This window comes from Entelurus aequoreus, linkage group LG18 (assembly GCF_033978785.1).
Source record: "Entelurus aequoreus isolate RoL-2023_Sb linkage group LG18, RoL_Eaeq_v1.1, whole genome shotgun sequence".
Lineage (NCBI taxonomy): Eukaryota > Metazoa > Chordata > Actinopteri > Syngnathiformes > Syngnathidae > Entelurus > Entelurus aequoreus.
The window spans coordinates 9,222,897-9,240,724 of NC_084748.1; the positions used below are offsets into that span (position 1 = coordinate 9,222,897).

At 34.7% G+C, this 17,828-nt stretch overlaps 1 protein-coding gene across 2 annotated transcripts in view; it reads right to left on the reverse strand.

Annotated features, from left to right (window-relative positions):
* The window catches only part of LOC133633491 (GTP-binding protein 1-like), a 31,952-nt gene that overhangs the window by 6,730 nt on the left and 7,394 nt on the right, over positions 1-17,828 (reverse strand). For both annotated transcript variants that reach the window (XM_062026027.1, XM_062026026.1), the window contains exons 4-11: positions 13,624-13,804; positions 13,361-13,544; positions 13,128-13,292; positions 10,124-10,247; positions 9,939-10,053; positions 5,950-6,094; positions 1,915-2,097; positions 1,667-1,802 (exon numbers count right to left, since the gene is read on the reverse strand). In XM_062026027.1, the coding sequence (XP_061882011.1) occupies positions 1,667-1,802; positions 1,915-2,097; positions 5,950-6,094; positions 9,939-10,053; positions 10,124-10,247; positions 13,128-13,292; positions 13,361-13,544; positions 13,624-13,804 (1,233 nt within the window). The remainder of the gene's footprint in view (positions 1-1,666; positions 1,803-1,914; positions 2,098-5,949; positions 6,095-9,938; positions 10,054-10,123; positions 10,248-13,127; positions 13,293-13,360; positions 13,545-13,623; positions 13,805-17,828) is intronic.

Sequence of the window (17,828 nt, forward strand, 5' to 3'; positions counted from 1 at the left end):
TTATTGATATTGTGAATACACTGATGTATTTTAAAAAATTCAACATCAAAGCTTGAACTTGATTTACTTAAAAAACAAATCATTATTTAATTTCTCATAAAAGTTAAATACGTTGTTTTTTGTTCTTTTATTCTCTTTGAAAGGTTATTTTAAGCTCTTTTAAACAAAATACATAATTTTATTATCTCAAACATCAAAATTAATTGATTTATTCTATTTATAAACAAAATAGTTTGTTCTCATTGTATTGTCTTTAAAACCAGAATAATTGTTTTTACTTTATTCACTAAAAAAAAATATATATATATATTTTGTTTCTCATAAAAGCTAAATAAATTGTTTTTTATTCTCTTTTTAAAAACAAAACAATTATATTCTCTTACAAATCAAAATACACTATTTTATTCATTTTATACACATTTCATTTTATTTTCTGTAAAAACAGAATCATTGCTTAATTGTTTCATCATCTAAAAACAAAAAAACGGTCTCACTTTCTTTTCTTTGAAAAAAATAATGATTGTTGTAATTTTAATACCTTTTAATAAGAATATTAATTCTCATTTTATTCATTTAAAAAACTAAAGAAATGGGTTTTTCACAAAAGCTAAAAAAAATTGTTATTTTATGGTTTTTAAAAAAGTGATTTCATGCTCTTTAAAAACAAAATGATTATATTCTCTTACAAATCAAAATACATTGTATTCATGTTATTTAAAAACAGAAAAACTGTCATTGTCTTTTCTTTACAAAAATAATAATAGTTGCTATTGTAATAGCTTTTAATAAAATTATTATTTGTTCTCATTTTATTCACTTTATAAACAAAAATACATTTTGTTCCCCATAAAAGCTAATTAAATTGGCTTTTTATTCTCTTTTTAAAAAAAAAGTTATTTTATTCTTTTTAAGAACGAAAGTATCGTTACTTTCTTTTCTTTAAAAACAGAAAAACTGTCATTTTATTTTCTTTACAAAAATAATTGTTCCTATTTTAATAGCTGTTAATAAAATTATTATTTGTTCTCATTTTATTCATTTTATAGACAAAAAACATTTTGTTCCCCATAAAAGCAAAATAAATTGGCTTTTTATTCTGTTTTTTTTTAAAGTTATTTTAATCATTTTAAGAACGAAATTATCGTTACTTTCTTTTCTTTAAAAAAAGAAAAACTGTCATTTTATTTTCTTTACAAAAATAATTGTTCCTATTTTAAGAGCTTTTAATAAAATTATTTATTCTCATTTTATTCACTTAATAAACAAAAATACATTTTGTTCCCCATAAAAGCTAAATAAATTGGCTTTGTATTCTCTTTTTAAAAAGTTATTTTATTCTTTTTAAGAACAAAATTATTGTTACTTTCTTTTCTTTAAAAACAGAATAATTTAGTTTTTAAAGTGAATTCAATAAAAAACAGTATTTGCTTTTATTCTATTCACTTTAAAAACAAAATAATTCTCATTTTATTCCTCATAAAAGCTAAATACAAATGTTCTTCTCTTTTTTAAACAGTTATTTAAAATTTTTAAAAAAGAATGATTTTATATATTTTTTTACAGTATTTGATTCTGTCTATAAACAAAATGATTTGTTGTAATTTAGTTGTACTTGCTAACGTTTGGCTCCCATTGGTCAGAAGGTGTAGAAGGTGTGGGCACTGACCCATGGCCTGGTAGCGTGGGGATATGGTAGTGGGGTGGTGGAGCACCAGAATCTCGGCCTCAAACTCCCAGGTGGCCTGCGGCGCCAGCTTCGGGGAGACCATCACCATTCCTTTCCTTATGTACGAGCGTTTGATCTGAAGCGGCGGGAGGGGGAGGACCACAATTAGAACCTCAACACTGGCTCCTCCCACAATACAAAAGTGACGACGGAGTTGAAAATCATTCCACCCAAGTTCTCCCGCTCACCTTCTTGAGGGCGAAGGACGCCGTCTGTCCGCCGCGCACCTCCTTGACGGACATCCTCTTGCGGTGGATGGACTTGACGGCGATGGAGATGAAGGTGCCCAGAGGGTCGGGCCCCAGGAGCAGCGTGTCGTTGAGACGGATCACCCCTCGTAACGTGGTCCCCGACACCACCGTGCCGACGCCCTGGTGAGACACGTGGGCGACGCGGAGGTCAGGAACGGGCTTTCGCTTTTCTACCTTCAAACTCGAGATTGGCGCCGATATTTGGCATTTTAGTGTATATATCTGTATCTACCTTTTTTTTTTTTTAACAAATTACATCAGCAGATACAATATATACGTTTATACCACCAATATTTAGTATTCAAAATTAATAAATATTGTAAATTCCGGACTATACGCCGCTAATTTTTTCCTACGCTTTGAACCCTGCGGCTTATATTGTGGATTTTTCTTCGCCGACGGCCACGATGCAAATAGTTTTCAAAAAACACGAGCAACGACATTGAAAAGGTGTGATATTGTTTGTGCCATGGCGCCCTCTTGTGGACGATTTTGCTCACTGCAGGTCAACTACTGTGGACGTTTCATCAGAAAGTGCCTCCTCTGGTTCTTTCTTTCTTCAGTCTATTTCGAACGTGAACACACTTACAGCATAATACATCACACCATTTCATATCATTTCACTTTACATCATGTCCGAAAAGGAGTAGGAAGAAGCAAAGCTCATTTAATCCTACCCCTTTTCCCACTTCAGAGCGTTTACAAATATATACATTCATTTACTGACCTTTTTATAGTAAAATGACATCCGTGAATGAGTAATACAACAGTTTTGTAATATATAATTAAGTCAGTCATTATTAACATACTGAGATGAAGAATATCTTATTTTCAATAAGGTTGAAAGTATTTCTCATAATTCTTCTTCTTTGTACTTTGTAAGCACTATTCATTTGAACAACCTCGATTCCTTTAAGACTTAGTTTACTTAATTACAAAGTAAACACTGTCAATAAATGTATTATTCTGCCCTTGCTACTCGTTTCTAGCATGTGCAGATAGTTAAACGCATGAAGGAACAGAAGCTCCAGAAGTTTTCTTGGGGATTGATGTTCCTTCTTTTGAATTAATTTCCTTCTTTATTTTCTTTTTCATTTAGGATTGTAAGCCTTAACATATAAACATAAAATAAACATTACAAAAGTATAGCGTCCGTTTTGTATTTTACATAAAGTCCATTGTGTATTTTTACATGAATAAAATAGCTATAGTGTTAATACATTCAGACAACTACAAATGTTTACGTGTATAGAAATGAAACATCTACATCAAAAATTGCACAGAATGAATTTGACTCATCACCATTAAACCTGAGGCGTTCAAATTTAGCACTTCATGTATTAAACGAGCTCTGATCGCCCAAATAAGAAGCTTTGGCGGGCCGCCAGTTAAATAAGCATGGTCTACAGTATTTCCTTTTGTTTTAGTGCTTTCGACCGGAAGTACAAGTGCTGATCCGGCTACTAATCCATCCATGGCGAATCTCCATTCATCACTCTAAGCAACATTTGTTAAGTTTTACAATATAACTAAATCAATTCTTACTTACTAAACCGTCCCATGTGTGATGTCCGCAGGAGTGTTTTCATGCATATTTGTACGTGCTATCGTGATGTAATGACGCTAGCGCCGTTAGCATTAGCCAAAATGCGAACACATTTACGAGTCCCTGTGTTAGTATTATCTGCTCGTGCTGCTGGGTGAATGTGAATTCCTGCCGTTTAAAACTTCGAACCGGAAGTAGAAGTGCTGTTCCGTCTTCCGGCCGTCCATAGCGTTTCTACTTGTATGGATTCTTCATTCATCACTCCAAGCAACGTTTGTAAGTTTTACAATATAACTAAAACGATTCTTACTTACTAAACCGTCCCATGTGTGATGTCTGTGGGAGTTTTTTCATGTACATTTGTACGTGCTATTGAAATGTAATGAAGATAGCGTATTTAGCGTTAGCATATTAGCTAAAGCTAACTACGTTTACGAGTCTCTGCGTTAGTACTATTAACTTACAACAAAAACATTTTTTGTATTGTTTCAGTTTCACTAATTCCTCAGTAAATACACCAAAACGTCACCGTGGAGTTATTACGTTTGTTTAGCTGATTGTAGAGCTAGCTTGCGCAGCTAGCGGGTCCATGACGATGACTTCTGTTTTGTTTGATCAGCCGTTTTACTGCCTTGTTACAGACACCGTTTGGAAACACTTAAAGTATGTAAATAAACATTTATAATTAGTAGGGGTGTAACGGTACACAAAAATGTCGGTTCGGTACGTACCTCGGTTTAGAGGTCACGGTTCGGTTCATTTTCGGTACAGTAAGAAAACAACAAAATATAAATTTTTGGGTTATTTATTTACCAAATGTGAAGTAATGGGAACCTTGGATAGGTCAATAATTCATAATAACATTGATTTTGATTCAATATTATGTTTTGAGCAATGACAGTTTGAAAGAAAAAAAAACAGCTTTGTTTTATTAGTCAACATTGCAACTTTTTCTAAATTACATTTCACCTTTAAGCTTTTTTATTTCACTTTTGTTATGTTTTTGTTTATTTTAATAGTATTTTTAGAATGTGCCGTGGGCCTTTAAAACATTAGCTGTGGGCTGCAAATGGCACACTTTTGACACTCCTGCTATAGATAATAAAAAATTAAATCTGATAAATCTATGGATAAAAAGCATGCATCATAACTCTCTCTCGCTCTCTCTCTCTCTGCCCCTCCCTCACCAATGCTGCTGCGCGCACAATTTGTTTTGTTTTTAACCCCTTCTTAACCCTGAACGTAGATTGAAAATACACGCAACCTTAACTCAAAATGCCGGACATTTGAGGCATTTAAGAAACTCCGCCCTGACAGCTCCGCAAAAGAGGACATGTCCGGTGGAAAAGAGGACGTATGGTCAGTCGGACTGCCGATATTATCGCCCGATAAATGCTTTAAAATGTAATATCGGAAATGATCGGTATCGGTTTCAAAAAGTAAAATGTATGACTTTTTAAAACGCCGCTGTGTACACGGACGTAGGGAGAAGTACAGAGCGCCAATAAACCTTAAAGGCACTGCCTTTGCGTGCCGGCCCAGTCACGTAATGTCTACGGCTTTTCACACACACAAGTGAATGCAAGGCATACTTGGTCAACAGCCATACAGGTCACACTGAGGGTGTCCGTATAAACAACTTTAACACTGTTACAAATATGCGCCACACTGTGAACCCACACCAAACAAGAATGACAAACACATTTCGGGAGAACATCCGCACCGTAACACCACATAAACGCAACAGAACAAATACCCAGAACCCCTTGCAGCACTAACTCTTCCGGGACACTACAATATACACACACCCCCAGGGAGTGCATGTCCCAAATTCCAAGCTGCTGTTTTGAGGCATGTTAAAAAAAAAATAATGCACTTTGTGACTTCAATAATAAATATGGCAGTGCCATGTTGGCATTTTTTTTTCCATAACTTGAGTTGATTTATTTTGGAAAACCTTGTTACATTGTTTAATGCATCCAGCGGGGCATCACAACAAAAATGAGGCATAATAATGTGTTAATTCCACGACTGTATATATCGGTATCGGTTGATATTGGAATCGGTAATTAAGAGTTGGACAATATCGGAATATCGGATATCCGCAAAAAAGCCATTATCGGACATCTCTATTTATAATATATTACTGTGTAAATAACTCATTTCACAACTTATATATCTGGTGTGTTTTATATATGGAAACTTTTTTTTTTCTAAAATTGAGTGGGTGTGGCTTATATACCGGTGCGCTCTATAGTCCGGAAAATACGGTGCTATTCATGTTTAAACAACTTTTACTGCAAATTAATATGGGCTCCAAATATCGTTCATCAGACTCCTTTACTACTAATCATCTGTATCGGCCCTTAAAAACAACAAGACGTATCGGTCGATCTCTAATGTGGACGCCATCTTCCAGTACGTACCGGGACGGAGTACGTGTCGTCTATTTGGAACTCTGCGGGCTCGTCGTCGTTGAAGTTGGTTCTGGAGGAGAGGAGGTTGAGGAACATCTTCAGGAGGTCCATGTTCTCTCCCGTCACGTTTGAAATCTGGAATATGGGACACATCCTGTAGGGCGGAGATGAAAATGATATTACTAGAGATGTCCGATAATGGCTTTTTTTGCCGATATCCGATATTCCGATATTGTCCAACTCTTAATTACCGATTCCGATATCAACCGATACCGATATATACAGTCGTGGAATGAACACATTATTATGCCTAATTTTGTTGTGATGCCCCGCTGGATGCATTAAACAATGTAACTAGGTTTTCCAAAATAAATCAACTCAAAAATGCCAACATGGCACTGCCATATTTATTATTGAAGTCACAAAGTGCATTAGTTTTTTTAACATGCCTCAAAACAGCAGCTTGGAATGTGGGACATGCTCTCCCTGAGAGAGCATGAGGAGGTTGAGGTGGGGGGGGTAGGGGGTAGCGGGGTGGGGTGTATATTGTAGCGTCCCGGAAGAGTTAGTGCTGCAAGGGGTTCTGGGTATTTGTTCTGTTGCGTTTATGTTGTGTTACGGTGCGGATGTTCTCCCGAAATGTGTTTGTCATTCTTGTTTGGTGTGGGTTCACAGTGTGGCGCATATTTGTAACAGTGTTAAAGTTGTTTGTACGTCCACCCTCAGTGTGACCTGTATGGCTGTTGACCAAGTATGCATTGCATTCACTTGTGTGTGTGAAAAGCCGTAGATATTACGTGACTGGGCCGGTACGCAAAGGCAGTGCCTTTAAGGTTTATTGACGCTCTGTACTTCTCCCTACGTCCGTGTACACAGCGGCGTTTTAAAAAGTCATACATTTTACTTTTTGAAACCGATACCGATCATTTCCGATATTACATTTTAAAGCATTTATCGGCCGATAATATCGGCAGTCCGATATTATCGGACATCTCTAGATATTATACGACGGTCCCTTAATAACCACTGTATCGTATTCACACACTTTCACTTGCTACCTGTTGGCCCTCGCCCAGAAACACATTAGAACACACCTGGTCTGCCAGAGCATAAGAAGATGGAGCAGACACTATATATCGTGAGTGGTGTAAATGCACTTTTTGGAACTATTGAAGTCATGTGACATGGCAACCTCCGTGGCAATAACTAACCAAAAAACATGTCCAGTAAGTCAAAAAGGTAATAATCAGTACTTCCTAGCTTTTGTTTCCTTTTCATGGTTTTATGCATCATGGCCAATTATGCAAATTTGACGATGACATCACTGCCACGCTGACGACTACAACTTGTCTAAACTGTTTTAAACAAATAAAAGAATATATGAGGCAGAAAACTAAATATTCATGTTTGGATGGAATTACAAGGAGGACACTTTGGGAAACTTTCATGAGGATTTATTCCCGTTTGTCCCTAAAAGGGAAGCAAACACGAGTGCAACATTTTCACTGACTTAAAACACTAAGAAACATTTTTCTTTCTCAAAAAATGCGATTTAATAATTTGAATGATATGAATGTTTTGGCTCAGTTTGTTAAATCACTGTACACATTTAAACATTTAACACTGAACTATTTTAGCTATATCACAATATCGTATTGTATCCTGCCTTAAGTATCGGAATACATATTGTATCATGATGAATATAGTACCATGATACGAGACGCGTATTGTATCGTGATACATACTGTATCGCTATACGTATTGTATCAGGATACGCATTGCACCGTGATACGTATTGTATCGTGATACGTACAGTATCTTATTGTATTGTGATACGTACAGTATCGTATTGTACTGTGATACATATTGTATCGTGATGAGTATAGTACCATGATACGAGACGCGTATTGTATCGTGATACATACTGTATCGCTATACGTATTGTATCAGGATACGCATTGCACCGTGATACGTATTGTATCGTGATACGTAGAGTATCTTATTGTATTGTGATACGTACAGTATCGTATTGTACTGTGATACATATTGTATCGTGATGAGTATAGTACCATGATACAAGATGCGTATTGTATCGTGATACATACTGTATCGCTATACGTATTGTATCAGGATACTCATTGCACCGTGATACGTATTGTATCGTGATACGTGCAGTATCTTATTGTATTGTGATACGTACAGTATCGTATTGTACTGTGATACATATTGTATTGTGATGCGTATTGTATTGTGATACATATGTATTGTATCATGATGCGTATTGTATTACGGTACGTATAGTATCGTGATGCGTATTGTACTGTGATACATTTGTACTGTATCGTGGTGCATACTGAATCACGATACGTGCTGTATTGTGATACGTGGTGTATCATATTGCGATGCGTACTGTATCGTGATGCGTACTGTTTCACGACGCATACTGTGTAGTGATACATACAAATTATATCGTGATGTGTATTGTATTTTGATACGTACTGAATCTTAATGCGCAATGTATCGTGATGCGCACTGAATTGTGATGCGCATTGCATCGTGATACGGATTGTATCGTATGATGCATATTGTATTGTGATACATATGTATTGTATCATGATGTGTACTGTATTACGGTACGTATAGTATCGTGATGCGTATTGTATTGTGATACATATGTACTGTATCCTGATGCGTATTGTACTGTGATACATATGTACTCTATCGTGGTGCATACTGAATCACGATACGTACTGTATTGATACGTGGTGTATCATATAGCGATGCATACTGTATCGTGATACGTAGTGTATCATATTGCGATACGTACTGTATTGTGCTACGTAGTGTATCATATTGCGATGCGCACTGTATCGTGATGCGTACTGTTTCACGACGCATACTGTGTAGTGATACATACACATTATATCGTGATGCGTATTGTATTGTGATACGTACTGAATCTTAATGCGTAATGTATCGTGATGCGCACTGAATCGTAATGTGCATTGTATCGTGATACGCATTGCATCGTGATACGGATTGTATCGTATTATATCGCAATGCATGTTGTATCGCAATGCATATTGTATCGCAATGCATATTGTATCGCGATGCGTACTGTATCCTGAGGGGTACTGTATCGTAATGCGTACAGTATCGTCATGCGTATTGTACTGTGATGCGTATTGTATCGCGATGCATATTGTATCGCGATGTGTACTCTATCGTGAGGGGTACTCTATCATGAGGGGTACTGTATCATAATGCGTACTGTATCACGATGCGTACAGTATCGTGATGCGTACAGTATCGTGATGCGTACAGTATTGTGATGCGTATTGTTTCACGACGCGTACTGTATAGTGATACATACGCATTATATCGTGATGCGTATTTTATTGTGATGCGCACTGAATCGTAATGTGCATTGTATCGTGATACGGATTGTATCGTATTATATCGCAATGCATCTTGTATCGCGATGCATATTGTATCGCGATGCATATTGTATCGCGATACGTACTGTATCGAGCTGCGTACTGTATCGTGAGGGATACTGTATTATAATGCATACTGTATTGTGATGTATATTGTATCGCAATGCGTACTGTATCGCGATGCGTACTGCATCGTGATGCATATTGTATCGCAATGCGTATTGTATCGCGATGCATATTGTATCGTGATGCATATTGTATCGTGATGCGTACTGTATAGAGATGCGTACTGTATCGTGAGGGGTACTGTATCGTAATGTGTACTGTATCGCAATGCGTTTTGTATCGCGATGCGTACTGTATCATGATGCGTACTGTATCGTGATGCGTACTGTATCATGATACATATTGCATCGTGATACGGATCATATTGTCATACATATTGCATCATGATACGTATTGTATGGTGATACTTATTGCCAAGGCTCAGCTAATGCTAATTACTGGGCTAACCTGACAGAACGCAACAGAAAGAGTTTCCACAACAAAGCGCCCTCTCACCTCTCCGAGCTGAAGTTGGACGCCGTGACGATGACGTCGTCTTTGTTCTGCACCAAGACTGGTATTTTCCTGCAGCCCGGAGACTTCAACAACCTCTGTAGTAACTTGAGGGTTTCTGGGGAGAGGAGAAAGAAACACTTCAGGTGTGTCGGACGACGCAGGACGAGGTGTGGCGTGACGAGCACCTTGCAGGACGTTGACGGGACACATGTCTATCTTGGTGACCACCACAAACACTGGGACGTTCAGAGCCAGAGCAAGACCCAGGTGCTCTTTGGTCATGCCCACAATGCCCGCGTTACTGCCAACCTGGTAATAAAACAATGATTTAGTTTTTATGAGAAGAAATAAGTGATTTTGGTTTAATGACAGTTATTCTGTTTTTAAAGAGAATAAAATGAAATCAATTATTTAGTTTTTTACGGAAAAGTAAATGAGAACAAATTGTTTAGTTTATAATGAAAATAAAATCATGTATTTTGTTTTTAAAGACAATAAAATGAGAACAATTATTCTGTTTTGATAGTGAATACAATGAAATCAGTTATTCTATTTTTAAGGAGAAAAAAAAGAAAAGTATTCTGTTTTTAAGGAGAATACATTGAGAATTTTTTTTTTTTTTAAAGGGAATAAAATGAGGACAATTATTCTGTTTTAAAGAGAATAAAATCAAAACAATCCTTTAGTTTTTACAGAAAATTAAAGGAAATTAAATCAAATGGTTTAGTTTATCATAAGAATAAAATAATTGATTTTGATTTTAAAGAGTATAAATATTTTTTGTTGTTTTTAAAGTCAATAAAATGAAAACAGTTATTCTGTTTTAAAGAGAATAAAATGAAAACAATTATTCAGTTTTTAAAGTGAATAAAAAGTTATTTCGTTTTATAAAGAAAACGTAATTAAATTAACAAATGATTTAGTTTATAATCAAAATAAAATAATTTATTTTGATTTTAAAGAGAATAAATTAATTTAGTCTGTTTTTAAAGAGATACCATGAAAATTGTTATTTTGTTTTAATGACAATAAAATGAGAACAATTATTCTGTTTTAAAGACAATAAAATGAAAACAATCCTTTAGTTTTTACAGAAAATTAAAGGAAATGAAATCAAATTGTTTAGTTTATCATAAGAATAAAATAATTGATTTTGATTGTAAAGAGTATAAAATATTTTTGTTTTTGTTTTTAAAGTGAATAAAATTAAAACAATTATTACGTTTTTAAAGTGAATGAAATAAGTTATTTTGGTTTTACAGAAAATGTAATTAAATTAACAAATGATTTAGTTTATAATTAAAATAAAATAATTGATTTTGATTTTAAAGAGAATAAATTGATTTAGTCTGTTTTTAAAGAGATAACATGAAAATAGTTATTTTGTTTTAATGAGAATAAAATGAGAACAATTATTCTGTTTTTACAGAAAATCTCATCTAAATTTACTAATTATTTACTTTATAATTAAAATAAAGTAATTAATTTTTATTTTAAAGAGGAATAAATAATGTAGTCTGTTTTAAAGAGAATAATATGAAAAAAGTTATGGTTTTAAAGAGAAAATGAGAACAATTATTCTGTTTTAAAGAAAATAAAATGAAAACAATCCTTTAGTTTTTACAGAAAATTAAAGGAAATGAGCTGAGATAGGCTCCAGCGACCCCCCGCGACCCCGAAAGGGACAAGCGGTAGAAAATGGATGGATGGATGGAAATCAAATTGTTTAGTTTATCATAAGAATAAAATAATTGATTTAGATTTTAAAGAGTATAAAATATTTTTTGGTTTTTAAAGTGAATAAAATGAAAACAGTTATTCTGTTTTAAAGAGAATACAATTAAAACAATTACTCAGTTTTTTAAAGTGAATAAAAGAACAGTTATTTTGTTTTTACAGAAAATGTAATTAAATTAACAAATTATTTAATTTATAACTAAAATGAAATAAATGATTTTGATTTTAAAGAGAATAAAATTATTTTGTCTGTTTTTAAAAAGATAACATGAAAATGGTTATTTTGTTTTAATGAGAATAAAATGAGAACAATTATTTTGTTTTTACAGAAAATCTAATTTAAATTAACTAATTATTTAGTTTATAATTAAAATAAAGTAATTACTTTTTATTTTAAAGAGGATAAAATAATGTAGTCTGTTTTAAAGAGAATAACATGAAAACAGTTATTGTTTTAAAGAGAAAATGAGAACAATTATTCTGTTTTAAAGAGAATAAAATGAAAACAATCCTTTAGTTTTTACAGAAAATTAAAGGAAATGAGCTGAGATAGGCTCCAGTGACCCCGAAAGGGACAAGCGGTAGAAAATGGATGGACGGATGGAAATCAAATTGTTTAGGTTATCACAAGAATAAAATAATTGATTTAGATTTTAAAGAGTATAAAATATTTTTTTGTTTTTAAAGTGCATGAAATGAGAGTTAATTAAAATGAAATAATGGATTTTGATTTTAAAGAGAATAAAATGATTTAGTCTGTTTTTAAAAAGATAACATGAAAATGGTTATTTTGTTTTAATGAGAATAAAATGAGAACAAAATCTAATCTAAATTAACTAATTATTTAGTTTATAATTAAAATAAAGTAATTTTTTTTTATTTTAAAGAGGATAAAATAATGTAGTCTGTTTTAAAGAGAATAATATGAAAAAAGTTGTGGTTTTAAAGAGAAAATGAGAACAATTATTCTGTTTTTAAAGTGAATAAAATTGAATCAATGTTTTTCATTTTAGAGAAAATAACATAATTGATTTTGCTCTTAAAGAGAATAAAATCAAATACATTTAAATTTAAAAAAATATTTATTTAGCTTTTATAAGGAATACAATTGTTTTCAAAGTGCATGAAATGAGAAAAATAATTTGTTTTAAAAGTGAATAAAATGAGAAAATATTTATTTAAAGTACTGTATATAAAATGAGAATAGAACAATATGTATTTTGTTTTTAAAGAGGATACAATGAGAATAAATCATTTATATTGATTTTAAAGGGAATACAATGAGCACAATTATTGAGAGTGAATACGATGAGTTAAAACTATCAGTGAGATTGTAAAGAGGACAACATGTATTACTAATGAATTCAATCAAACCATTTTTTAGTGATTAGAGCGAATGTACTGACTTGGTAAAGAGAATACAAGGACAAGAATGATTGGAGGGGGTCTGACCATCAGCATGCAGAAGTCTGGCAGGTGTCCGGTCATGCCAAACACGGTGGTCTTCAGGTACTTCTCGTGTCCCGCCAGGTCGATGAAGGTGATCACCTTGGAGGACTTCTCACAGATCTTGGTCCAGTCCAGGCCTCCGCCGTGACTGTCGGGCTTGTTGACTACCTGGAGAAACGACGACGATGACGAGGATGAAGACGGAAGCAGGTGACTTCCTGTGAGGTGCTGCCCACCTGCCCCTCGTGGTCAAAACCCAGGATGTCGTTTCCCACGCTGCTGGTCCTGCCGCTCTCCATCTCGTGTTTGTGCCTGAAGAGCTTCTGGCGGGCGAAGCCTCGGCCGTTGTCCAGCTCGCCGTGGGTCAGAACGCCCAGCAGGGTGCTCTTGCCGGCGTCCACGTTGCCGACCACCGCCACCCTGGAGCAAAAACACAGAAGAATAAATCATAGTAGGCAGGGGATGAAGTCTTCTGATCCCTAAGTGTCCCGAGGCGTACCTGACCTCCAGGAAGTCCTGCTCGCCCACCCGCCGGCGGATGAGGTAGTCGCAGATCTTTCCGCCCGCCTCCGTCCTCTCTCTCAGCAGGATGAGGTCGGCTTCGATCTGCTCGCACAGCGACCTCACCGTGGCGATGGACGCCTCCATGTCCGTGTCGTTCAGACCGTAGTCGCCGCCGTCTGAACACATAGACAGAGATCAGCACTTTGAGCGGCTGCCATCGTCCTCCGAAGTTGTCGACACGCCAAAGCAATGCTTATTAACCCAATCAGCAGATGCCCTGCGGTCACAGTTCCAAACAGATAGATGCCTTCCACGTCTGCTCTTAAAAGTATGGACAAGACAAAGAGGCAAGCGGGGACCAACAGGGAGGGGAGAGGAATGCGACCGCCTTCACCATGTGCCAAAAAGTAAGTGTTATAGATTTATTTGTAAATTTCAACAGATTGTTTGATTTGAAAGAATCTACTCAATGGTCAAATATTATTGAACGGAACAGAATATTACTGCCACACAAATGTTAACTTTGAAAAAAAGATGACTAACTCTTGTAATGTTTGGAAGTCATCATTCGGCCTTAGGACATTTCACACTTTGGAAACTATTTTTATTTATTGATTTTTTGGTTGAAATTGTATTTAATTTTGCTTTCTTCCTTAAATGTAATTTTATATTACTTTATTTGCATTTATTTATTACTTATTTACTGAATTTTTTTTATTTAATACAATTGTATTTTTAATATTATTTTAGGTTTATTTATTTATTAAAAATATTTATTTATTCATTGTTATTATTAAAAGTATTTTTTATATAATGTATTTGTTTTATATTTTTAAAATATTTTATTTCCATAGACTTAATTTATTAAATTATATATATGTTTTTTACTTCAATTTATTTATTTATTTTACTGCATTATATATATATATATATATATATATATATATATATATATATATATATATATATATATATATATATATATACATATATATACATATATATATATATATATATATATATATATATATATATATATATATATATATATATATATATATATATATATATATACTACTGTTCAAAAGTTTGGGGTCACCCAAACAATTTTGTGGAATAGCCTTCATTTCTAAGAACAAGAATAGACTGTCGAGTTTCAGATGAAAGTTCTCTTTTTCTGGCCATTTTGAGCGTTTAATTGACCCCACAAATGTGATGCTCCAGAAACTCAATCTGCTCAAAGGAAGGTCAGTTTTGTAGCTTCTGTAACGAGCTAAACTGTTTTCAGATGTGTGAACATGATTGCACAAGGGTTTTCTAATCATCAATTAGCCTTCTGAGCCAATGAGCAAACACATTGTACCATTAGAAAACTGGAGTGATAGTTGCTGGAAATGGGCCTCTATACACCTATGTAGATATTGCACCAAAAACCAGACATATTCAGCTAGAATAGTCATTTACCACATTAGCAATGTATAGAGTGTATTTCTTTAAAGTTAAGACTAGTTTAAAGTTATCTTCATTGAAAAGTACAGTGCTTTTCCTTCAAAAATAAGGACATTTCAATGTGACCCCAAACTTTTGAACGGTAGTGTATATATATATATATATATATATATATATATATATATATATATATATATATATATATATATATATATATATATATATATATATATATATATATATATATACACACTCACACACACACACACACACACACATGGGGCATTCTACTAAATTAATGCAACGTACTGTGACTTAACCAAAAAAGGGTTTAACAAAACAATTAAGTATTCAGACATGGATTTTTACTGAGATTCTATTATGATCTGTTTAAACCAAGGGCTTTAATTGAGATAATGACACAATAAATTTATATTTGATAACTTTTTATTTAGTAATAGCTGTCCCCAATCGTGACCTCTAAATTTCTAATTATGAAAATACAGCTTAAAACATGTTTTTGATTTGTTTCCATGGTATAACTTAAAAGATTGTTATGATTTAATTAAAACAGAGGTTTAAATACATAGATTTATTGTTGATTTAATTTTCAAAATGAAAAAAACTGTGCTAAAAATAAATCAGATCAGTGTTGTGTAGCTGCTAGCTCCTAATGGCCTGTAGCCTAGCATGTGTACGAGGGCTGCAACGATTAATCGATTAGATTTAAATCTATTTACTTTGATTAATCGTTTAATGAGTGTAACTAATACAAATTGATAAAATCCGAACTGCATTAAAGAAGGACAACAAGTTAAGTAAAAAGTCAAAGATGGTGAAAGATCATAAATGGGAGGTAAATAGAAGGGAAAATGAAATAAATAAAAAGTAATTGGCAGGTAAAATGAGATACATAAAAGGTAAAAAAGGTAAATTGAAGTTCAATTAAAGGTAAAGCAAAGTAAAATAGGTTAAATAGAATAAATAAACGGTTAAAAAATAAGGCAAATCAAGGTCAAAGAAGATAACTAGAAGGTAAAATAAATTACTGAAGGTTATGGCAAGCAGAAAAATCTTTGTTCAACTGTTTTCCCTAAAATATAAGGTGTGTTTTGTTTGAATACTCGATCAATCGAACAAATTAACCATTATATTACTCGATTACTAAAATAATCGACAGCCACATCCCTAATGTTTACCTTTTGTGAATGACTGAAACTGAAGAAAAGAGCACCATTGTGTGTTTATTGGAGGACGTTTAGATGTCAACTGGCTATCCAGCTTTGCACAAGTAAACAGGGCTGCTTGTATCGCACATGATATCACTCATTTTACATGCAAGCACATACTTGTTTTGCTTAAATCAGACCTATGGCAATGTTGGATCGGGACACTTCTACTTTTGATATTGTTAAAATAAGGGCAACATGTTACAAAGACCAACAGGAGCATAACCCTGACATCTGTGCAATATTTTCTTGTATTAATACGTCTATCTCAGGGGTCGGCAACCTTTACCACTCAAAGAGCCATTTTGGCAAGTTTCAGAAATTAAAGAAAATAATGGGAGCCACAAAAAAAAATTTAAATTTAAAATGAAAAACACAGCATACAAAGCTTAAATGCTTTGTACTATGTTAACCAGGGGTCTCAGACACACGCACCGGCACGCACTTTAATGTGGAAATTTGATGTTAGTGCGGCCCGCGAGTTTTGAATGAATGGCGCTTGATCGCGTCATACTTGCCAATCCTCTCATTTTTTCCGGGAGACTCCCGAATATCAGGGCGTGATGACACTGCTTTTGGCGCCCTCTACAGCCTGCCCAAACAGTGTACCTGCTCGACCACATGTAGAATGCAGTTTCAGCTTTCTCACGTGACAGCAAGGCGTACTAGCTCAGCAGCCACACAGCTTACACTGACGGTATAGCCGTATAAAACAACTTTAACACTGTTATGTTACAAATATGCGCCACACTTTGAACCCACACCAAAAAAGAATGACAAACACATTTCTGGAGAACATCTGCACTGTAACACAACATAAACACAACACAACCAATACCCAGAATCCCATGCAGCCCTAACTCTTCCGCTCAACCAACGCACGGAGGGGGGGGGGGGGAGATGTGTGGGGGGATTTGGTGGTAGCGGGGGTGTATAATCTAGACCGGAAGAGTTAGGGCTGCATGGGATTCTGGGTATTGGTTGTGTTGTGTTTATGTTGTGTTACGGTGGGATGTTCTCCAGAAATGTGTTTTTCATTCTTTTTTGGTGTGGGTTCACAGTGTGGCGCATATTTGTAACGTAACAGTGTTAAAGTTGTTTGATACGGCTACCGTCAGTGTAAGCTGTGTGGCTGATGACTAAGTATGCTTTGCTGTCTCCTGTGTGTGCAAGTAAAAGCTACATTCAACATGTGGCCGGGCTGGCACGCTGTTTGTAAATGCTGTAGAGAACAATTACTACAGTGCAATCAGGGCACTCCCTTAATTTAGTAATTAGAGTGAAAATAGGATTATATTATTCCTGGGAGTTATCTAGGAGAGGCACTGAGATCCATAAGTCTCCTGGGAAAATCGGGGGGGGTCGGTAAGTATGCAGCTGAGCCGCATCAGAGTGGTCAAAGAGCCGCATGCGGCTCCGGAGCCGCGGGTTGCCGACCCCTGGTCTATCTATATTGGATCAGGGCACCCGTGTGATTGGCTCAGACAACACACAACATTGGATGGTTAGCTCAAAGCTCTTT